Source organism: Dysidea avara, chromosome 8 (assembly GCF_963678975.1).
Source record: "Dysidea avara chromosome 8, odDysAvar1.4, whole genome shotgun sequence".
In the NCBI taxonomy this organism is placed as follows: Eukaryota; Metazoa; Porifera; class Demospongiae; order Dictyoceratida; family Dysideidae; genus Dysidea; species Dysidea avara.
In genome coordinates, this window is record NC_089279.1 from 24871906 (window position 1) to 24896432 (window position 24527).

Consider the following 24527-nt stretch of genomic DNA (forward strand, 5'->3'; position numbering starts at 1 on the left):
CTCAAAAATATGTGCACTTGGATTTGTTTTTGGTCATAGGTGGTTACAAACCCCATTCAGTCACACATGAATATATTGAACTTCTAATGCTTGGAAACCTCAAACATATATATGTACTTTGTGGTGGGTAAGAAACATGTGTAATTTAGAAAGGGCATATAGGAGTATATTATATATAACAGTTGACCAGATTTAAAGAGATACCAGTCAATAACTCTAATAGTACAGTCATTATACCATATGTTTTACCATCACTGGCACTGATGTAGACTTAGTAATCACATTCAAATGTAAAATTAAATGTAAATACATCACCTATATTGCTAGCTAGATAACTTTCTCTGTGACCACACCTGCACCATACCGTCTGGCTAGTTGTGCCTATCCCCTTGCCAACTTAAGCTTCTCTTAGTGTACTTCTATGTGCAATCCACAATTCTACAGTACACGAGCACGAGGGGGGGTTCACTGCCAACAATAACACGTACCAACACATTGGTCTGTGGTAAAACTAAACTCAAGTTAACCATTAAGTGGGCCCGAGGCAATATAGTCAGAATATTTTTCATTGTTTTACTAATTCTGTAATTCCTGGTTTTTGACATGGAAAACAATGATAATTATTGAAACAGCTAGCATAATTATTGGTTCATCATCAACTACTGATTATTGCTCATAAATACAGGCCCCAAGACATACGACACCCTCCACTACGCCTGTCAGTATCATCTTGGTAGTAAGCTGTCCAGGAGTTTGCAGTTGCACAAAGTTTCCGAGTAGCGCCACCACCACACTGTCCTCCGTCACTCTCTGGGTACCAATCGTAACATAGTCTTGCTCTTGTCAGCCAGTATGGTGAAGAACTAGGTATGGATAGCATCCATGACATTCTGCACCCACCGTTTCGTCTATCTGTATCATCCCTGTATTCTTGAGTGAAACTTCCAATGTCAGCACACATCAACTTTGGTACGCCTCCACCACATTGGCCTCCATCTCCATCCGCATACCAACGATAACATATCTTGACACTTCTAAACCATGTTTCTGCATTAGGAGAAATGATGCCCCACTGCATTCTACAACCACCATCTCGTCTATCTGTGTCATCTCTGTAGTACTGGGTATTTCTCCCAACATATGCACACAATTTACGTGGCTCCCCTGCTCCACACTGACCAACACCACTACCATCAGGTCGCCATTGGTAGCAAAGCTGAGTTTGGTAAAACCATGATGGGACACCTGCACAGTACACAGCAGATTAACTGCATGGTGTACAAAACATAGCTCATACATCACTGTGCAAAAGTGGACATTACAGCTATCTTATTAATCTGCATGTATTTACCTCCTTTGGTACTGTCCAAAATGGTTTGGATATCTCGTTTTAACCGTTTGCTCTGATCATCAAGTTGTTTAATTTGTCTTTCCTGAACATTATATCCTTTATGAAAAGTAGAATTAAGATCATAAAATTGAGCTATTACAATTTCTTTTAGTTGTTTTAGTTCTTCAGCTGTTTGGTTAATTTCTGACTTCAGTCCTTTGTTTTCCTCAGTGAGGGTATTGATCTGTTCCTGTTGATAATGAAGTGCATTTTGAACAGTAGAGTTCAACAGGTTGATTGTAGCATCTTGAGCTTCTGTAGTATTCTTCAGTTGTTCCAGCACTTCTTTTTGTTCATCTATCTTCGATTCAATCATTGCTGTCATTGCCTTAGTGTCCTCTTCATCTTCAAGTTTTACTACTATGACAGCTGATAACACAAAAGATAGCTCCAAGAACAAAAGCAAATATCTGAACCATAGAGCCATATCTGCTATGCCTTTCTCAAATCTATAGAACTAAAAAGTTGACAGAAGCTTGCTATAAAATTTATACTGTAGTGGATTGCTTGCTTGCATGCCATGCATGAGTGCATGCATGTATGCACATTATGCAGCCATATATGTAATGAATCCATATAATATACTATGTATACACACATCTATAGTACAATAAAAGTATACAGTATTTGTACGATATTACATATACACATCATAATGCTATAACTTTAAATGTTTATCATGCATCTAATTAAGATGTCATTGCTCTCAATGCAATTTTAAAAGTAAAGAAAGCTGAATGTTATGCTGGCAGATATACCTGAAGGGGTTTAGTTAGTACACTTCATACTTCATAATAGAAGTGTTACTGTATCATGGCTTCTGAACACAGGGGAGTAGCCAGACTTTTGGTAATGCCAGGGCCTAATTAGATACATGACATTGTAGCCAGTGGTGCATCTAGACTCTCTGGTTTGGTAAGGCACAAGAGCAAAAAAGATAACTGTCAGCTCACAATGGCAGCCCTCCACCAACTATATTGTATTGATAAAGTGTACTTATTAATACAACTGTACGCTATACTCTAAATAGTGTGACTGCTTTATAGAATGATTGACTGTTCTATTAGAGTATCTCAATCTTGATATTTTGTTGTATTATTGTATTGTATTGTATTAATGCTTTACAGTGACCAGCACTGAAGGTCTGCAGCAACATGTGCTGCAGCCATTTACATTATGATGCTCAGGCCTGGCCTGGGTTCTGGGCTACGCATCTGTCTAAACACAATGTTGAATTTTTTTTCAAAATGTAACTGCATGTATCTTGTGTAGTGTGGCATGGGTCTGCATTTCCTGTACGTATGTTGGTAACATATATATGGCTCCAGAGACTGACTACACTACTTCATATACACCAGCGCAACTTGACTGGAGGCATCCTGGTATACTAAGTATTTAACCAGAGCCTATATTACAACAACCAATTATATGACTATACATAGATTTTTTTGAATGCATTGGTCAACATTATTAAGGTGTGTGTACTTTAACAGTATGTATGTACCTGCTTCACCTTTAAATATTTATTGCGTGCATTGTACTATATGTTGTGAGTAATTGTGAATCCAAGTTGTGCTAGTAGCCATTCCAAAATTTTCAAGGCAAATGCAAAATAACAGTGTATATATAATATAACTCAAGGTTTAACTTGGCACTGTTCCAACATTTGATCAATGAGCTATACTGTGAAGACAAAACTTGTCATGAGATTTGTTAATACACAGTCACTTGATATCAAATATATCATGCCCTGCAGGGTCAAATAGTTGATCATGCAAAGAATGAACAAGCCTTGCAACATCGCACTCATATTTCAGGGTATCATTGGCAGTTAAACTGGTTGCCCAACTCTGATCAAATTAAATTTAAATCTACTTTGTACCATGTTACTATCACAATAACAGTAAGCCATGTTTGGTTCTCAATCCACCAATCTTATTTGGACCACAACATAGTTATCATACTTGTCAGTTTTAAAAGCCTAACCTGCAACTGAACTTGTCATCTCTCACTCCTCCATCAAAAACTTTTTCTGCCACTTCTTTGTGCATAGAATTCTGTCAATGATGCCACACATGATACTTGCAATTACTAGTGATGAATTTATTTCTGCCTCTTTTACTTATAGCTAAATAAGCTTGTTTTTTTATATTATTGTATGTATTAGCTAACATGGTTTTCTAGTGGTTGTGTTTTTGTATTTTTTTTCTGTGTTTATTGTTGGTGTGTGTGCTCTGGTAGGCAGGGCCACCCACAGGGGGGGGGGGGGGGGGGGGGCAACTGGGGCATTTTGCCCCGGGCCCCAGCCTGAAAGGGGCCCCAGGAGGCCCCATGAAGGGCCCCCTGAATACCTGTTTAAAAGATCGATATACTCTAATAGAACAGTCAGATCTAAATACTCTAATAGAGCAGTCACAATATTCTTCAGAGGAGCAGTGTAGCAGGCTTATAGATAAGGAGATCTAATCCAAAACAGCCAAGCTGTAAAAAAAGTGTGCGGCCCTCAGAAAGGCTATGGTGAAAAAAGATGTGAAATCCAAGGTGGCGGCCAAGAAATGGCTGTGATGGTAGGTTAATGGTAAAAATTTTAATAATGACAATTCAGGTAAATTTTGTGAAGCGGCACAAAAATTCACCTCAATTGTCGTTATTAAAATTTTTACCATTAACCTACCATCACAGCCATTTCTTGGCCGCCACCTTGGATTTCACATCTTTTTTCACCATAGCCTTTCTGAGGGCCGCACACTTTTTTTTACAGCTTGGCTGTTTTGGATTAGATTTCATTTCTTTTTGTATTTGTATACCCCAAAGCCGGCCTATGGCCAGCTTTGGGACTTTTTAAACCTATGTTTTTTTCTTTACTACATGCAGGAAGAAGAAAAGATGAAGTAGATGTACTTTAAATATTTTATCAGTAAATGTACAAATTATATATATAATACATATGTGATCGGATTTGCGAAAAGGGGCCTTCCACACACATCCAATTTGCCAACTTTGACAATTGATAACTTCAGATTGGAAAGAGCTATTGCCTTGAAATTTGGGCAGTGGTGATTTCTTTGCAGCTGAACTCTCTACAAGGTAATTTTTTCTAGCTGATCTCTCTACAGGGAGATTTGTTTGTAGCTGAACTATCTACAAGGTAACTTCTTCTAGCTGATCTCTCTACAGGGTGATTTGTTTGTAGCTGAATTCTGTACAGGTGATTTGTTTGCAGCTGAGCTCTTTACAGAATGGTTTCTTTGTAGCTGAACTCTCTACAAGGTAATTTCTTCTAGCTGATCTCTCTACAGGGAGATTTGTTTGTAGCTGAACTATCTACAAGGTAACTTCTTCTAGCTGATCTCTCTACAGGATGATTTGTTTGTAGCTGAATTCTGTACAGGTGATTTGCTTGCAGCTGAGCTCTTTACAAAATGGTTTCTTTGTAGCTGAACTCTCTACAAAGTAACTTCTTCTAACTGATCTTTCTACAGGGCAATTTGTTTGTGGCTGCATTTTCTACAGGGTGATTTCTTTGCAGCTGAACTCTCTACATGGTGGTTTCTTTGTAGCTGAACTCTCTACAAGGTAATTTCTTCTAGCTGATCTCTCTACAGGGAGGTCTGTTTGTAGCTGAACTATCTACAAGGTAACTTCTTCTAACTGATCTTTCTACAGGGCAATTTGTTTTGTTTGTGGCAGAATTTTATACAGGGTGAATTCTTTGCAGCTGAACTCTCTACATAGTGGTTTCTTTGTAGCTGAACTCTCTACAAAGTAATTTCTTCCAGCTGATCTCTCTACAGGGTGATTTGTTTGTAGCTGAATTCTGTACAGGTGATTTGTTTGCAGCTGAGCTCTTTACAGAATGGTTTCTTTGTAGCTAAACTCTCTACAAGGTAACTTCTTCTAACTGATCTTTCTACAGGGCAATTTGTTCGTGGCTGCATTTTCTACAGGTGATTTGTTTGCAGCTGAACTCTCTACATGGTGGTTTCTTTGTAGCTGAAATCTCTACAAGGTAACTTCTTCTAGCTGATCTCTCTACAGGGTGATTTGTTTGTAGCTGAACGATCTACAAGGTAACTTCTTCTAACTGATGTCTCTACAGGGTGATTTGTTTGTAGCTGAATTCTGTACAGGTGATTTGTTTGCAGCTGAGCTCTTTACAGAATGGTTTCGTAGCTGAACTCTCTAAAAGATAACTTCTTCTAACTGATCTTTCTACAGGGCAATTTGTTTGTGGCTGAATTTTCTATAGGGTGATTTCTTTGCAGCTGAACTCTCTACTTGGTGGTTTCTTTGTAGCTGAACTATGTACAAGGTAATTTCTTCTAGCTGACCACTCTACAGGGTGATTTGTTTGTAGCTGAATTCTGTACAGGTGATTTGTTTGCAGCTGAGCTCTAAACAGAATGGTTTCTTTGTAGCTGAACTCTCTACAAGGTAACTTTTCTAGCTGATGTCTCTACAAGGTGACTAGTTTGTAGCTGAACTCTCTACATGGTGGTTTCTTTGTAACTGAACTTTCTACAAGGTGACTTCTTCTAGCTGATCTAACACAGGGTGATTTGTTTGTAGCTGAACTCTCTACAAGGTAACTTCTTCTAGCTGATCTCTCTACAGGGAGATTTGTTTGTAGCTGAACTCTCTAAATGATGGTTTCTTTGTAGCTGAACTCTCTACAAATTAACTTCTTCTAGCTGATCTCTCTACAAGGTCACTAGTTTGTAGCTGAGCTCTCTACATGGTGGTTTCTTTGTATCTGAATTCTCTACAAGGTGACCTCTTCTAGCTGATCTTTCTATAGGGTGATTTGTTTGAAGCTGAACTCTCTACAAGGTAACTTCTTCTAGCTGATCTCTCTACAGGGAGATTTGTTTGTAGCTGAACTCTCTACATGATGGTTTCTTTGTAGCTGAACTCTCTACATGGTAACTTCTTCTAGCTAATCTCTCTACAGGGAGATTTGTTTGTAGCTGAATTCTCTACATGGTGGTTTCTTTGTAGCTGAACTCTACAAGGTGATTTTTTCTAGTTGAACTATCTCTTTCCATAGTTGCATGAACTCCCTACAAGGTAACTTCTTCTAGGTGATCTCTCTACAGGGTGACTTGTGTGTAGCTGATCTCTATACAGGTTCCTTATTTCTAGCTGATCTCTTGAATTCTCTTCAGGGTGACTGCTCTATTAGGATGACTGCTCTATTAGAGTATCTCGATCTCGCACTTGCTGCACCAAGTTGGATTTCGTGTTATAACTCCGTGGCTTTAAGTCTGATTCTTCTACACCATTGATGAGCCTTTCTAAGATGATTACTCCATCTGTACCACGATTTTCAAAGCATTACCCCAAGCGGTTTATCTGGTAGGCGTGGCAAGCAGTCGTTTTTTTTATTAACTAATCTCGATTGCGTAATTGTTACATACTGTTGGTTTTTTCGTTGTATCTTCCTGGTTTTTAGCTCGATTTCTTTCAAACCACAAAAGGTTTGAGGTTCAATAGTTAACCTATTCACCCACCGATTTTCAGCTTCTTCCCATACGCGGTTTACCCTGTAGGCGTGACAACATATTGGTGTTATTTTTCGTGAATAAACGCTCATAACTCTTTGCCTATTTATCGTATTCCAGCCAAAGTTGGTACCGAGATGCGCCTTTATATATCCCCCTTCTGTGTGCCAAATTTCAAGGCAATCGGATATGGCGTTCGAGTTTTATAGCAGTTTTTGTAAGTGTGCGACAAGAAAAAGAAAAAGAAGAAGAAAAAAAACCAAGAAACTGAGCCAATTTTTGAAGTCGCATATCTCGGGAACGCGCGAAGCGATTTCGCTCAAAGTTGGAATGTGGAGTGCTGCAGTTGGAGGGCATGTCCACAGCAAAACTCGTCTTGTTTCATCAAGGAAGCACAGAGCTACGGAGGTGCGAAAATAGCGTTTTCTTTCTTCCTGTCAATATAATCACGGGTGTTACGCGCCGGCTTCTTGGGCCGCACGACACACTACCGTGTGTCTTGATATGGTTGGTGATGGGTAGTTATTGTCATTGTCAGCAGGTTGTGACCTTTTTTTTGGGTCTTCAACTTACAGCTTGGGTGAAGGGCCCCACTTTAACTCTTTTCTCTGGGCGGCCCTGCTGGTAGGGAAGAACTACCGTGACTGAGAGAGACTGGAGAACCATCATCAAAATTATTTGTGATGAAGAAGATGTACAGTAAAACAAATAGGCTTGTGAAACCTCGGGAAACATGCAAACCAGGGGCGGAGGAAGTAGTTGATATGAGGGGGGGGCTGGGCTGACCCAGACTTATGGAAATGATCTACATTGTCTCTGGTTTGGTAAGGTGAGACAAAAAAAAAAAAAGTCACAGCCAGCTGAGACGAATATCTGCCCACCTCACCAGCTACGCATTTATAGCTGATAAACTACGTAAAATTCTTACATAGCTCGCTACACACTGCTCTAATACTGTGACTGCTTTATTAGAGTGACTGCTTTATTAGAGTGACTGCTTTATTAGAGTGACTGCTTTATTAGAGTGACTGCTCTATTAGAGTATCTCGATCTTTATCGCGGTTTTCAGCCCCACTCCAAGAAGGATAATTTCGGCGTGATGTCATTCTGAGGGGGGGCTAAGCCCCCTAGCCCCCCTTTCCTCCGCCTATGCATACAACCACAAGTGTGCCATGTAGAAAACACACTGTGGGCATGGCAAGGTTAAAAACATAACGAGAAAATTAAACAAAAAGACTATAGCTATAGCTAGCTACTGTAGCTATTATATTATTTTAAAAATCCTATCTAGCTTGTGCACCAGAAAAAAATTCTCTGAGACTGAGAGGCAGAATACTGGCAGAGGCAGCAGCATCCAACCATTCCACAAAACCAGAAATCAATCAATCAATCACACGTGTTCGTGGGAGATCTCATTAACTCAGTAGTTTACCGACCGCCGTGTGTGCCAGCGTGCCACTGCCTCGGCCACTGCCTGGACTGTCGTCGTCTCAGATTGTAGTAAATACTGAAAAAGCATGGTGCGTTCTAGTGTTGTATAACCGAGTGTATTTATCTCAGTCAACTTGATCTCTGTATTGTTGGTAATTCGTGAAGTCTCGCATTCGACCGTTTCAGTCTGTGGCTCGGTCTGTGGGGTGTATGTAGGGAACGCCAGGGGCAGATTCAGGGGAAGTTCCAAGTGTTTTAATGAACTCATTTTTGTGAATAGCCTTAACATTTTAAATTTGGTGACTGAACGTGAAACCAAAATCTGCTCCAAACTGATGTAGTCCTTCAATCCAAAGTGACATTGCTGATATCTCAGCCACGTACTTCACATCTTGCACTGCAATGCAATATTTAATATGAGAAATCTACTGATGATTCGAGCCCAGTGTTCATTTTTAATATTCAAGCATAGCAAAGGAGGGTTCATCCCCTACATATCAAGAAGTTTGCGAACATTTGCTATACTTTGTTCTGATGGCAAAAATACCAGCTGGAACAGATATGTCCAATACATTTCAATTGAAAAACTAAATTAATTATCGTGTACCGCCTACCTTGAGTCTGTTTAGTAACTTTCCAAATTAGATACGTGTAGAGCAACTCTGTGCGTACAATGATACCCCAATTCACAGAAATTTAGGCACATCAAAATGGCCTAAACCAACTGGGTGTAGCAAATTTCCCCATACATTTTGTATTGGGCGTTTGGGGGCATGCAATAAAAGGCGTAATAACCCATGACACGTGATAGATACCTCAGATTCTGAACCAGATTAGGAAATAGCAGTGAATAGCGATTAAGATGAGCTATAGCAGAAGGAAATCAGAGGAAAGGTTGAAAATCACTTACTTTTTCTATGGTGAATTAATGGCGGATATTTGGAAAGGAATGCTCTGAGCTATTTCGATGTCTTGATAGCCATTAACCTTCACTACCTTAGTGTTACAATGAACACTGTGAATTAGTTCTGCAGGTTAGTTTGTGAAAATTACGGTGTTTCGTGATTAAGCAAAATAATGTCCGTGCCATCAGTGTAGCAAACTTCTCCATATGCCTACCTTAATTAATAATATTTCGTAAGACTGTTAATGTCATAATGACATTAATGGGGAAGGGGGTTTAATCCATGACACTATTAAAGTGTAAACAAGTAGGAATAGTAATTAAGAAAGTGAAGTATCATAGAAGCAATGGCATTTGTAGACTGTGTTATTCAAGTAAAGAACATGTTTTGTGCTTCTATTGTCTATAGCTACATTATATTATATGTTATTTTCATATTATAGTGTCATTTTAAGACCTTTTCAACTCAATAGTTGTTTGACAGGCGAATATCTCGAGAGTATAGCGTTGGTAGGTTGGCGTATAAATAAAAATATTAATAGTGGACAAAAGGAATGCAAAAATACATGTAGCAAATTACATGTAAGGACCCAAGTAAGGGGCATGATCTCGACAAAGTGGCAACTCTTTTGCAGTCATAGTGTGTTCTGAGCTACATAGGTTTTGAAAAGATACTTGCTGCTTGATTAGTGGTTTCATGAGCTAAGTTACAATCCTTCAACCCTGCAAAAATTTTATTAACAATGATTCAGGTGAATTTGTGTTGCCTCCTCCAAGCAAGAGTTCATAACATTTGTATGGGGGAGAGTGTCTAACTGGAGTACATTCAACAAACACATTGCTGCAAGTAACACCTCAGGCTTCTCTTAGAAGAAAGGTTTGACCTTATCAATGCCAATCATCACCTATCAACAGTTCTCTGTCATCAATAGAATCAGGCTAGAGGTGTACATGTGATTAAAAGTGAACTCGCTGCAGTGTGTTTGACTGGAAGTTAGACACTCTCCCCCATACAAATATTATGAACTCCTGCTCCAAGGCCGTACTCTTTTTTCACAACTTGATTGTTTTGGTATAGATATCTCTCCAAAATACTCCAAAAGCTGCATGGCATAGGCAGGCTTTGGGACTTCTTTTTACTTACATTTTCTTTACTACACCTTGGATTTCATCATATTTTTAAAAATTTCTAAGCAAAAATTTTCTTCAAATTATGTGCTGCTTAAACACATGATGTTCACTTGCTTAGCATCCAAATAGGCATCAGGAATATGCAGAAAATTAAATCTGTCATGACCTGTTGCAATTTCACAGCTTGGAAATGTGATGTCACGTATATGGGCCCTTAATATTTTAGAGATGTTTGCTCAGAGTAATTTCTAGTGGTATTTTAACTTCATTTTCCACTTATGAAAATTTGATTTAATTATATGAAAACAGTGCGTCAGTTGGGCCTGTGAAATAACTAATCAAGTTGATGTGTACCTAGCTTGTTTGGGGGCTGCACCCTTTTTCATAGGTTGGCTGTTTTGGTGTAGATGATATGGCCAAGGGATTTGCAACTCTCTGCAATCTCATACAGCTTACTAATAATCTTAGCTCAAATTCTTCCAATGCATTTAACCACTGTTTACAAATAACCTAGCTCTGAAACACGCTATTGCTGCAAAAGAGTCCCAGTTTTATCCAGACCATTCCTCCTTACTTGCATTTTGTTAATTTTGTACACATTCACATCTTGTCCCAATATCTGTTAGCACTTTTATTTTTACACCAATCTACTGTCCTTGAACTCTCTACTGAGAAACTTGCAACATAGCTGAGCTCTACGTTGTAACCTGAACTCTTTACAGGGTGATTTGTAGTATAGCTGAACTCTTTACACTCTATATTCTGGGTGACTTGTAATTAGGGATAGATTCAGGGGATTTCAAATTTTTACCATCATTTACTGCAAAATCACGTAAAACTGTCATCCCAGAATTTTATCGAAATAAAAGCACCTATAAAATTAATTATCGCTTAGACGTTTCAAAGCTATTACCTATGCTATTACAAATACTTTAGTGCATTTCTAAAGGTGTGGTAGTATGATTTAACTGCTGGAGAGTGATTATTTGCTGTGAAGCATTACTATTAGCATAGGTATTAAAAAGCTACTGGTACTAGGTAGCTAGATTGAAGCTACAATAGCCATGCATGTTCAGGAGTGGAATCCTCCTTTTTGAAAGTCTGGGTCCTCCCCTGCAATGGCTTAACTCTCTACATGGTGACTTGTTCTATTGTATAAATGAATGTTACAATAGAGTGATTATTACAGAGCTGACTGTTTTATTAGCAAAACTTGATTATAATTGTTACACTTTGTTTTCATACTATGTCTTCATTGTCTTTACCCAAATTACCTCCAAACCACAATAGGTTTGAGTTAACTAGTCCACATACTGATTTTGAGCTTCTTCTCATAAGCAATTTTCCCTGTTGGCATGACAACGTATTGGTGTAATTTTTGTGAATAATCATTAACTCCACAACTATTTATCATTGTATTAAAGCCAAAATTAGTGCCAAGATTCAACTGTTTTATGTGTGTTAATTAAATTTCAGGGCAATCGGATAACACATTTGCAGTTTTAGCATATTGGTAGTATCTGGAATGTCTGGAGCAGTTATGCTCAAATTTGGTATGTGGACTGCTGCATGAAGGTGGAGAGAGGGTATTTCCATAGCAAAAATCATCTCATTTTGTAAAGGCATTGCAGATCTACATTGTGCATTATAATCACATTGTTGTTCTTCCTGTCAATAGCACTCTGGTGTGGCATGCTGGCTTCCTGGGTCATACAACACACTACTGTGTGTCTTGATATTTCTGTTACAATAGTGATAAATGACAACCTGTTCTATCTGCTACCATCTTAGCATTGAATTTAGAGTTGTTGTTAGTATTAGTTAAAGCATTTCCATAAGTGCTATTGAAAAAACATAGCATGTAAAAGAGTGGGAGAGAGACAAAATATAGTACAAGGTGAAGTCGAGTGCTATATTTCATCTTGAGACCACTCTTTGAGTGCTATTGTTTTTCGTATAGCACAAATCTTTAACTGATTTAAAGAACTCCAGTTTGAGCTTGATTTGAACAACTGAGTACATGCTTAATAATGATTTGATGTACCATGAAGATTCTCTGGAGTGATTTTTGTCTGGCTTCTTCTCCAGCATTTTATCCATGCAAAGTTCTATAACCATATAACGCTGGTCACATAGACCATTCTGTATGGTGAATATAGCACTGATTTTCATTTTGATCTTTCACTTCAAAAATCTTTAATTAAGTGTTACATATGTACATGACTCACAGGCACAATATTATGTAGAAATGGTAGAAAATAAATGACTGTCTGGAAGCTTTATATGGCTCAAAGTTTACATTTGGTGATCCCAGGTTCAAATCCACATCAGCAGTTTCTATAGCTATTATATATTAACCGTCTATGTCACACACGATTGGATTAGGAGATACATGATATAAACTGTAAATACAGCCAGCTATAGCATTTAAATCACTTTAGATACTTCTAACTTAGCCACTACATTATAGCCTCCATTTCATGACTTTATGTGTAACACAAGTTCATGACCATGGGTGATGGATTAGTAAATGGTATATATCAGAAAATGGCTGGGCATATTAAATAGTTTCTCCAGGCTTTATTGTAGGGCTCTCAAAACTTTCTGACACAGTTAAATTGAAAGAACAATTTGTAAAAGGCATTTGAGCAATTATCCAAGATTGTACATCTCTATAGTCCTCCAAGGTTCCAGTTGACCAGTGGCATCAGACTGACTGTTCCCAGTAGCTGGCATACATCTACAGAACCCATGTACAATAGTGACCCTTATGGCATAATTCATGATAGCTGTGGTGTACATGTGTTATGTATTTGTGTGGCTATATTCATTCACAGTGAAAAGATTGCAGGTATGTGCAAAGTCACTAAAATTTGGTCTCCCAGAGACTTCTATTATTATATGTACATGTTGAGCTCAAGATAATATTTCAGACAACCAAATTGTTAGTAAAGATGTCAAGAACAGAACGAATGTACTGTATGTGGGGTTTGGCTCCATTCAGTAAAGGGTTGTATCAGACTGTATAATTTTATGACTTTCCCATAAGGAATGCATAGGGTGAAATTTCCAATTGGTCATAAATAAAGTGGATGAAAAGATTCTGAAATAGTATTAATGGGTCAAGCAGTACTACCAAGAGTATCAAGACACACGGTAGTGTGTCATGTGGCCAAGAAAGCCAGTGCACTATACCGTGAATATATTTACAGGAAGAAACAAGCCACAATTTTCATGCATACATAGCTCCATGCTCCCTTCTCGAATTGGAATCATTTTTATACTGCAAACACCCTCCATCTTCAGCACCCCAGACATATCAAATTTGAGCAAGATTGCCTAATGCAATGGTGAAATGTAAGCCTTCAAAAATCAGCTTAATTTCATTTTTTTTTCTCTCTTCTTTCTTTCTCTTCCTTTCTTCGTTTAGGGAGATGGGGAAAGGGGGGATTAGATTATTCTTTTTGCACACTTTACAACAACCATTATAAATTGCAAATGCATAGTTCGATTTTCTTGAGCTTTGATACACTTTAGAACGTGTTGCGGCACAATCACATACCAAGTTAGATGCAAATCTGATTAATAGTCATAGAGCTATGGATGATTATTTGCATTGAAAAAGGCTGATTGTCACACCTACAGGGTAAACCACTTATGGGAATAACTTTAAATTGGTATACACATAGGTTAACCGTCATAGCTTTAAAAACCTTTTGTGGTTTAAAAAGAAATCGCATAAACAACTATAGAGTTACAAGGCAAAAACCAACCAACTGTAGGGTTGAAATACTCTAATAGAACAATCAGTCACTAGGGTAAAATAAGGTACAAGAAAAATGTCAAAAAAACTTACCAGCGTTCGTAGCAGGGACTAAACACCCAAATCCTTAACCACTGAGCCACTGCTATCACAGCTGATCACCTCACTTGATTTCTACTTATAAATGAAAATTCTAGCTAAATGGAAAATCAAAGAACATTCTATGTGTGTTCTATTAGAAATCCTCAAAAAAACGTATGCTCTATTACAGCATTACAAAGTTCTTCTCTATTAGAGCATTACAAAGTAATAAAATAAACTCTGTAATGCAATACTATTACAACTTCTCTAGTATTCCATCGAATCAAAGCCAATATCATGCCATTTTGGTACAGATTGGCAGGGTAGTACTCTACTATTAAGACCTACTCACACCAATCGTCATCATCATAATAAGTGCTATGCTAATAAAACTTGTGACCACAGGCTACAAATTGTATTCTAGCATAAAAGATGCATGATTTGCTTTGTAAAAATTGAGCAATGCTACTTATGTATCACGTTTTGCATGAAAAATCAAGATACTCTAATAGAACAGTCACTGTAAAATCTTAATGGACAAACAGTATACCTAACTTGGAAAGAATTTACTTTGTTATTAAGCGCTATTGCAGATAAATACAGGCACTGCGTATATTACATGTATGTAATAGTTATATATTACAACTTTATATAGCTATGAACAAGCAAGCACAAAGTTATATCAGTGTAAATTGGCTTTGGTATCGGATCGGTAAGTATTTTTCTGTATTGGTAGAGCACTAGTTTGTCTTATATCATCTTCACTGCATCTGTAGATAAGAAGAACAATGATTTGTGTAAAAACCAATCTCAAAGCCAGTTTATGGTTGGCTTTGTGTATATATTTAAAACAGCCGAACTGTATGTATAAAAAGAGTACGTCCTTCAAAAAGCCTGGGTGAAAAAAGTTGTGAAATCAAAGGTGGGGCTATGAAATGGATACAATGATGTTGATCAAAATAAATTTTATTAATGTACAAAGGCCATTATTGAAATTATCATCCACATCATTGCAGCCATTTCATGGCTGCCACCTTTGATTTCACAACTTTTTTCACCCAGGCTTTTTGAAGGCTGCACCCTTTTTATACAGCTTGATTGTTTTGTGTGGATAATTTATATAATTAGCTAGGTAGAATGTTGAACTGCACTACACAGTAAAAACAAAGTAGTGAAGGTCACTACTAAATGTAGTGAACGTCACTACTAATGTCTTTAGTAGTGAAGGTCACTACAAAGTAGTGAACGTCACTACACAAAAATAGTGAGTATTGTGGCAGAAATTAGTAGTGACCTTCACTAGTTTGTTTTTACTGTGTATGTGCTGTGAAAAATGAGCCTGTACAAACAACTCGGTGATTTGTGTTGATTGGTGACTAATTATAAGTGCAGTGGGTGCACTTTGTGTATGTGTGCATACATGTGAAGGAACTGAAGCTACTGCATGCGTGATAGAACAGTGTACTCGAGAAAAGACGCCACGCAGAGTGGATGCTGCCTTGGACAAATCCAGTTCCAGTTCCCATGTGCGCTGTACTCTGGGTCATCATGAATATCAACCTCAAATGTGACGTCTTCATTCGAGTTTTCATCAAGGTCGTTATTCCCTGTCTTGACCGTTTTACTAGCAAAACTGACACATCTAGGTGGAGTTTCAGCCATTGCGATTCCATGCGAACCACCTGTGTAACATGTTAAATCTGGGCAATCAACAGTGGTCAGATTTACAAGAGGAAACGAAGGTATGCAGGTTACTGTACAGGTTCATTTTTCACAACCTATAGTGCAGTTCAGCACTCTCCCTCCCCCATTTAGAAGGCATTTTGGTTCATTTGCACTGTTGTTACATAAATATGTTTACATAGGATAATAAGTGCAGTGTAATACATTTGTGCAAGTGCTACTGTACATATACAGTATGTAGTAGATTAGCTGTAAAGTTATAAGAAAGTAAACTGTATGTATACAATTCAACGTGTCATTAATCGCATCATGCGTATACATGTAGTTCTTAATTCCAAGGTAACAATTGTCATTTGTCCTTTGAAAAGTATTCCTTGCACATGTGCTTCATCTTCTTCGTGAATAGGAGGTTTGCTGCTATCATGCACTGTTGGATGAAGAACAGTGCCCAACCCATTGCAAAAGTAGGTGTAAAGAAGAAGATGGCGTAAATGATGTAGAACAATAGAGCCAACCCAATAGTAGCGCCCATAGCAATGGCAATCCCATGTAACAGCTTTTCTTGACTTTGTAAGATATCAGGATTCTGAACATCCTTGTTCAGTTGATACTTGTAGTAGAGGTAAAATGCAAACAGTAGAACCTGAATTGACTTTTGTATGGTACCATTAATGCTTAAAACAGCGGAATTCAAGGGATCGCTGGTAGTACACTCTCCATTTGGTAAGATATGTGCACCTCGGTGAACTCCCACATCATAACTGATCATCAGAAATGCAACTAGCAGTAGGGAGCCAAGGATGTAACCAATGTGCCATCTATAAAGGGACCTCGACTCTTCTTTGGTAATCTGTTGTAGCTGGTTACTGCGATACAAGATGTACATAAGAGAATGAAGCATGCAGGTAGCAGTAACTTCGTAGCCAACAGAAAATGCCACTACACTGAGAGTTAAGAAGTGGCAAGCCAACAGTAGTCTCCCCGTCTGCGATAGCACCATCATCGTCCTAACAAAGAAGCTAATGGCCATGCAAATTATATTAAGGCAATACAGCATTAACAGCTTCCCAAATGAAGTACGCAGCTGTTTGAACATCAAGTGTACGACAATGACACAGCCATTCACGATTAATACGAATGTAGTGAACAAGAGCATCACTACATATACTTCTGCTACTGATGAATCCTTGGTGTTAGGTATGAGACAGACCAGTTCATTGTCTAGCTTGGCAATCTTCACAGACGTTGTGCCATCTGTTGGGATAGCAACAAGGAGACTATCTGTGGCGTAGGCAATATCCAGCTTCTCCGGTGTCAGTGATCAGAATGGTACAGTTGTCAATGAAGCAATACTGCAGTGTAGTGACTTCTTGGGGTCCAGGAACATCATCACCACTGGCTGAACCTGGTGGTTGTTGATCAGAACAAGGAACTGAAGTTACCTTACCAAAAGTAAGGATAACAATGAAGAGCAGAGTTAAACAAACCATCAACTTTCTTCGTAGGTGAACAGGCAATAATATTTCAAATAGCAGTGATTTTGTAGAATGTGTGTCAAGAAGTTACCTCATGCTATACTACATTACCACCTTGTTACAAATACTATTTTATCGCTGTATTCTTTAGATCAGTCAAAACTGCAGTGTTTATTCTTATGAATTCCTAACTCATAACACTTTATTAACAGAGACATTCCATCTCCTCCAGAGTAACAAGAATAGGCATGGTATAATTCCATGATAACTATATCATAATTATTTTAGCCATAATATTGTTGTGCATCTCTAACACAAGTATTATATGTCAAAAATTTGAACCACTTTACAAATTAGCTATATGGGACAGATTGGAAAATGGACTATAAAATGGGTCATACTCTAAAACATGGTATATAAGTAACGTACCAAAACCTGTGTAAATTTTTAGTACTGCATGGTAGGACATATCAGTACACCAGCTGCTTTACTCTAATGGCATACAGTTTTATACATGTACAGTATATGCATTGTATATATCAGCAGAATCATTAGTGATAATAACAGCGGTATTGCACACAAAGTTAATATCTTTCTCAAGCCTTTAATACAACCACAAAGTGTGTGTGTATAGTATTAAGCCCTGCACTTAAACTATATACTCTTTAATAAGGCACGAATGATACTAAGTGCTTAAATTATTACGTGCAGGACCATTGGACCATCTTCACATTTTTGTGGTAACATATTGTACAGCAAGCTATATGACACATCAGCGCCATTCATGTATGCAGCATGCATGATGATGTCACAATCAAAGTACATGAGTGCTATGCCATCCTGCTAGTATATTGAAACAATGCAAGTGTGCATGTACGTAAGCTGAACAGCTGAACTAAGCAAAGGCAATTGTAATATTGATAACATGCTTATCACATACATGTAAGCTATGTTAAGTAGTATACCTGTCCTAGCAATGACAAAATCACAAACATTAACCTTTGCAATGAGGAGGATCTAACACTTATTAACCTGAATAAGCAGTATCTTTTCAACAGCCTTGAAGCTTGTGTCTTGGCTTGTTTATAGCCTTAATGTGAAGAGTGTATTTTTTAAAGAAATCAATATAGTTTAAGGTAACCGTGGACGTAATATCAGCCCTGTGCTGGTTGAATGCAGGGAAGCCTTGGATCCCAGGCTGTGTGCATGGGTCCTCAGGAACTCTTATTACTGTCTGTGGATCAAGTCACTGGTTGTTTTTCCACTATTCATTTTACAATAGGTTGAGTTTTTGACTCCCTGCTACACAGGTTTTGTAGGTCTCTAGTGAGATAGCAATTGATAAGCAACCTTGCTACTGTTAGCGGTTGCTGCTGCTAATTTACGTATCTCATCTTGACTTCAAAATTCAGCTAGTTTCTATTAGTGGTTTGTCTGGTAGGCATTAAGCATACCACATACTGGATATTTTAAATTGTAGAAATTTGCACACGTATATCTCATCATTCTATACATATACAAAGTCAGAAGTTTAATAAAGTCAAACATATCATTTCAAATTCAGATGAAACATTTGTGACCTACTTGCACATCACAAAAAAACATGAATTAAGTCCAGCGTTAGCTTTCAATAAAGAGTTACCATTGGTCTAACTTCGGGCTGTAATCAGGAATACCTTACTTACACTGTGCAATGTTATATCATGCATGCATCATTAATGTGAGTATCTAGATCTAATTATCAATGTATCTATTTAAATCCATTAAACAAATGTACAATACATGCTGAATAAAATACTGTACCATATTCTATGCTATGCGTTTCAGTGATGCAGAGCTTTCCCCAAATCTGTTGTACAAACCATATGACACATAATGCATGAAGTTGTCAGCAACGAATCGAATTGACATATAATTTTATATCCTTTTGTTGTAAGGCCTTGAAATGTTAGATGCTTATAATAGAATACTGACAATTCTTACAGGCTACAACACCGTATTCTATACTGATCACTGGAGCTAACAGGGGACTGGGATTAGCTTTAGTAAAGTGTCTACTGGCCAGTAACCCACAACCTCATCATGTGATAGCTACCAGCAGGAGCCTAGGAGGAGAGGGAAGCAAAGAGCTAGAGGAGTTGGCAGCTAAAGAGTCTTGTCTTTCTGTTTTGCAGCTAACCACAGGAAATCCTGCAACATTTTCAACCCTAGTAGGAGATGTAGATGGAAAAGTGAAAGAGTTTGGGCTAAATGTGCTTGTGAATAATGCAGGTATTCACATAAGAAGAGGATTAGAAGATGTGACTGTTGATGACATGACACAAACATTTGCCACCAACACAATTGGTCCACTAATGCTCACACAATCATTCCTACCACTACTGAAGAGAGCTGCTAGTCATGCTTCAGATAAACCAATTGGCTGGCAAAGAGCAGCTGTTATCAACATGTCTACCATACTAGCTTCAATTTCATCCAACAACTCTGGTGGTCTATATCCTTACCGCAGTAGCAAGGCAGCTCTCAATGCTATCACAAAGTCTCTTAGTGTTGACCTATTGAAGGATGGGATTATTACTTGTTCGGTTCATCCAGGATGGGTACAAACTGACATGGGGGGACCTAATGCTTCTGTCACCACTGAGCAGTCAGTGCAAGGAATGTTAGAATTGTTTGCTAAACTTGACAAGAATTCCAATGGTGGCTTCTTCCAGTATGATGGCTCTGTAATGAACTGGTAGTTATTGAAACTATATGACATTTGGTTTAGAATATACAAACCGTTGTACACTATACTATGTATACAATTATAGATAACATTCACTCAGTGAAGGTATACAAATATGCCATAGCTACATTTGACTTTCTATACACATCGAACATTATCATAAATTTGTTCATTACAGCTGGTGTTGTTACATGGTAATGTTTGGTTCAATATAATTATAATTAAAAGTGAAAAGTCCTTCCGAATCGCTATATATAACCTAATATTCTATTGTGAAGTTAAAGACTTGTATAAAGGGAATAGCCTTGTACATTGAGGCTTCACTATGTTCTTATTGTCTGTATAATTATGATTAAGACCATATGTATATCTCCATCAAAAGGTAGCTCAGCTACTTAACCATACAGCACGTGCACGTGGGTACAGGAAATTTCTGAAATAGTTATTATGGCCAGAGAGAATTGACTGAAGTGAAGTGATGTGGCTTAAAATGTTTCAAATCTTTCAACTTATACAATTAGTCATGAATTATCAGTGAGATGACAATGAAGGGCTTTTCTCTAACAGCACATGTACAGCAAGGTCTGCAGCAAATATGCCAGCATAATGAAAAGCACAATATACTAGAGTGCTAACGCTAGCATATTAGGTGCACATTTTGAACTATGGAGCTTTATTCCTTGAAAATAGATATACTCACTAGTAGAGCAGTCAGTGGAAACTGCAATAGAGCATTTAAATGCATCTCCTACTCTCAAATAGTACACTCACTTTGTAGTCAAATACTCTAATAGAGCATTCACTGATTAAAATAATGTCCCAAAATAATTGCAAGAAATTTTGCAAACCTAGGAGCATGATGCAAGCATGATGTGAATACTGAAGGTGAAAATTGTGGGAAATTCCTGAAAACATTTTGAGCAAAATATTGAGCATATTTGACTCAGGCCTAGTATAGCTGCACATGGAGTACCACGTAATTATAAATAATATGTATATTGGTATATCATGTACTTCTATTAACACTGCATGTGTATAACTTGCTGTTTATGATGGTAATAAATCCAGCTGAATTTTACATAATAATTATCCTAAATTGCAAATTGTGCATGTTGCTTGTCTCAGTATATAACTTGGTAATAAAGAATAGAGGTTGCACACAATGCCATTGTTACCAGATTGGAAGTTTAATGTGATTCCAATGGGATCGATGATCACCACTGTCCTGAGATCTACATCAATATACAGTACCTATTACATTTATATAGTACCTCTAACTTGTTCACGTGATAAAGAAAAGTAGTTATACAGACAACTTTTTGATTGCCCTGTTTTGATACAATCCAGTTAATAACAACACATGCATGATAGCTAGGGCTCAATATAATATGTGACTGGATTTGATAAATTAACCAGGCTTCCACACACATCCAATTTAACCGCTTGTAACTTGACAAATCAGTATGCTATTGATCTACAATTTTCACAAAATTCTTTCACTTCATTAACAGGTCAAAATTTGAAAGTGATAGCTTACTCCCACAATATGACATTGAGTTATGGTCCTTCAAAATCACAAATCTGGATGTGTGTGGAAGCCTGGTTTTGTCAAACCCGGTCACATATAATCCATACATTTTATATACTGAACAGAAGTATATAGCTATGTAATATATACATATAGAATTACATGACACTGCATGAACCATTTTAGCAAAACTATATAGTTTGCTTATTGGACTGTATATCTCTGTATGTAATATGTGCAAGTGAAACAATAACATCCAAGCAGTAAATGAAAAGTAATTACACGAAAAAGCATATGCATGGGATGTTAGCTATAAAGGATTGAAAAGTGTTGTTTTCAAATGTGGAACGAGGATGTGGAAGTTTATCAGTGGCATATCCAGGGGGGCACATGCTCCCCCCCTTCCTTCACATCTTTCAAAAAAATTGCATACAAGATCGGGATACTCTAATCTAATAGAGCAGTCACTCTAATAAAGCAGTCACAGTGTTCATGAGGCAGTGTAGCTTAACTATAACATATGAAGCTATGAATAAGGATCTGAATAAGAATCAAGGCTCACGGTAGTGAGTCGCGAGGCCAAGAAACACAACAAAGCGCGCGCCCACAATAATAAGCACGCGACCACTACTGTGAGTCTTTTACATGAGAGATCGATTACGCAATCTTTTAAAATCCGCATGGCGAAATCTCAGCCTTACTAAAAGATTCCACCTCGAAACCAGTGGGAATGTAACCTTTGTATAATGAGTAACTACCACACGAAAAGTCAGGCGAATTGTTGCAGTAGTTTGTTCCATCGCCCACCCATTTACAATGCATTAATTAAATTATTTATTCAAATGTGCATCGTTCTTTTTTTCATTTTCTTTGTCATCGCATCCCATTGGGGCGATTTTCTTTCAACTATGAAGTCGTATTGTAAAGAGAGAAAGGCTGCGGCTATCAGGGGCTTTTTACACAATGTATCTGTACATTTAATTTCGCTAAAAGTTGTTTGTTAGTTTATGAGATCGCTTTTGTGCTCTTTAAAGATTCAAACTTGCCGCCATGACGTCGAGGTGTGAGGCGCCCGCCTTAATTCCCAAACAGCGTGGAAGTGGGCAAGGTAGCCATAGCGAGCTGGCTGATTTGATGGACACTGTGCTGTCAACTCCGGGTTTAATTGTGAGTCCACTCACTGATTTGTCATTAAATTCGCCACGGTATGCCTCCACTGACTCGTTATAGCGTTACTCCTGTACTCCCCCATGCAGGGCCGTACCGGCATATAGCTGTTTCATACCCGTTGTAGTGTTGGGATACAGTTGAAGTAATTTACTGCTACATTACCCGTGCACGGCTCTAAGCCTGCCCCAGCCATTCAGTGCCGGTGAAACTTGAGTGTTCACTACTGAAAAGCCAGCATCAGCGCATCACCTTTCAGTCACAGCCGAGCCCTTGTTAGACCCTCATGCAACCACCCACAATTATATAAACTCTTTAATGATAGCATGAATATACTGTAATAGTAATAAACATTTACATTATGATGATCCCATAAAATTTTAAAAAATGACTACAATAGCACAAGAAGCCAGATACACTAGTGTTTGGCTATGAAGTACCACCAAGAGTTCATAACATAGTAGTGGGGTCTTGGTACCACAAATTAATGATTTGTCCATTCACCATAAATTCACCCACCAACAGCCACAACATCAGTATCCACCCTGCACATACAGAAAGGGATACAGTCTATGGTAAGGCACAGCTAACTAAAAACATGTAATCATATAGTCAGACTAACATGTCAAATATGTATACTGTATTTTTCCAAGATCTTGCGGTATACGAAGCGCCAATGCACGCGCATCTGGCAAAGTGAGTCATTGCTGATTCGGTTTCACGCATCTTTGTAATGCTGTTCAGCATGATTAATGAACAGTAGAAGACTACCACAAGTTATTGACGGTACAGTATTTGTATCTGTACTGTAAGACCAGCGGTTTAACTCCAAATTTCATAGCTCGCATGCGTGCGCATTAGCGCATGGCACTTTTACACCGCCGCAAGATCTTGGAAAAATACAGTAGTGTGTGTGTAGCATTATGTGTGTACATACTATTATTCAAGCTGAGTATATGTCTGGGCCAGTTCTTCAAATCCAGGACCCTGCCATTGTCCCACAACTAATATGTACTATACACATACACCAACATTCCAATTATACTCACCACATGTTGTAGTTGGACTTCAACAAGTGTACTTTACAAAAGTCTTTATGGTCAGGAGGTCCTACATAGGTTCCTTGGGTTGATCAGATTGAGGCAGGTCTTGTATGGGAGGAGACAGCAGATAAAAAAACACCTATACAACATGAGCATCACATCATTTTATATACATTAAAGTGGGCATCCCACATACCCATTCCCAAGATGTATTATTCAGCATACTGAAGCTGGTAGCAGTTGATGACCAATTTTGTAATATATTACTTGCCTTGTTTTGTGGTTCTCACCTATGCTACATTTTTGACATAACAATATTGGGTGGGTGGATTAATTGGTGGATTGGTGGATTAACATAATTGGTTTCTACTTGGCCATCTTTTTATTTTAATATGCAGTGCAAAAAGATGGCCAAGTAGAAACCAATTGTAAATTTTTAGTTAAATTAATTTTGGTAACAATGCAGTGTAATATCTTTTATCATCTCAGTAGTATTGTTTATATTGCAAGCACACATGTACAGCTAGCTGGATGTGATAATGTGAAGCATATAGAAAGCGAATGCACAAAAGTGCCTATACTGTGAATGCTTTCTTGGCCAGATTTTGATATCATGTCTTTTGGTTGTAGTTACTCCATGAACATGTACTTGTGCATTCTTGGCCTCGCCTTTTTTTACAGCGGGCTGTTTTTGGCACAGGT

At 38.0% G+C, this 24527-nt stretch overlaps 2 protein-coding genes and 1 long non-coding RNA gene across 3 annotated transcripts; 1 reads left to right on the plus strand and 2 right to left on the minus strand.

Moving 5' to 3' along the window:
- Positions 1-574: 574 nt before the first annotated feature.
- On the minus strand, positions 575-1836 carry LOC136263839 (perivitellin-2 67 kDa subunit-like). The gene is made up of 2 exons (XM_066058464.1): positions 1352-1836; positions 575-1245 (listed from the first exon to the last, which is right to left on the minus strand). The coding sequence occupies exons 1-2, from the start codon at positions 1815-1817 to the stop codon at positions 674-676; spliced, it is 1038 nt and encodes a 345-aa protein (XP_065914536.1). The 5' UTR covers positions 1818-1836; the 3' UTR covers positions 575-673.
- Positions 1837-8294: 6458 nt separating this feature from the next.
- LOC136264076 (C-signal-like) lies at positions 8295-20313 on the plus strand. The gene is made up of 2 exons (XM_066058761.1): positions 8295-8411; positions 19345-20313. Exons 1-2 carry the CDS (start codon positions 8409-8411, stop codon positions 20098-20100), a joined length of 759 nt encoding a protein of 252 aa, XP_065914833.1. The 5' UTR covers positions 8295-8408; the 3' UTR covers positions 20101-20313.
- Positions 20314-23113: 2800 nt separating this feature from the next.
- Positions 23114-24115, minus strand: LOC136263005 (uncharacterized). Its single transcript, XR_010704419.1, has 3 exons — positions 24022-24115; positions 23832-23964; positions 23114-23327 (listed from the first exon to the last, which is right to left on the minus strand). It is a non-coding gene; the product is annotated as an uncharacterized lncRNA (long non-coding RNA).
- Between the last annotated feature and the right edge of the window lie 412 nt (positions 24116-24527).

Excerpts from the sequence above, each read along its gene's own strand:
- LOC136263839 (XM_066058464.1), bottom strand. The coding sequence starts at position 1,817 with ATGGCTCTATGGTTCAGATATTTGCTTTTGTTCTTGGAGCTATCTTTT. Across the intron at positions 1,246-1,351 it reads TTTGGACAGTACCAAAGGAG|GTGTCCCATCATGGTTTTAC; the intron begins GTAAATACATGC and ends TGTACTGTGCAG.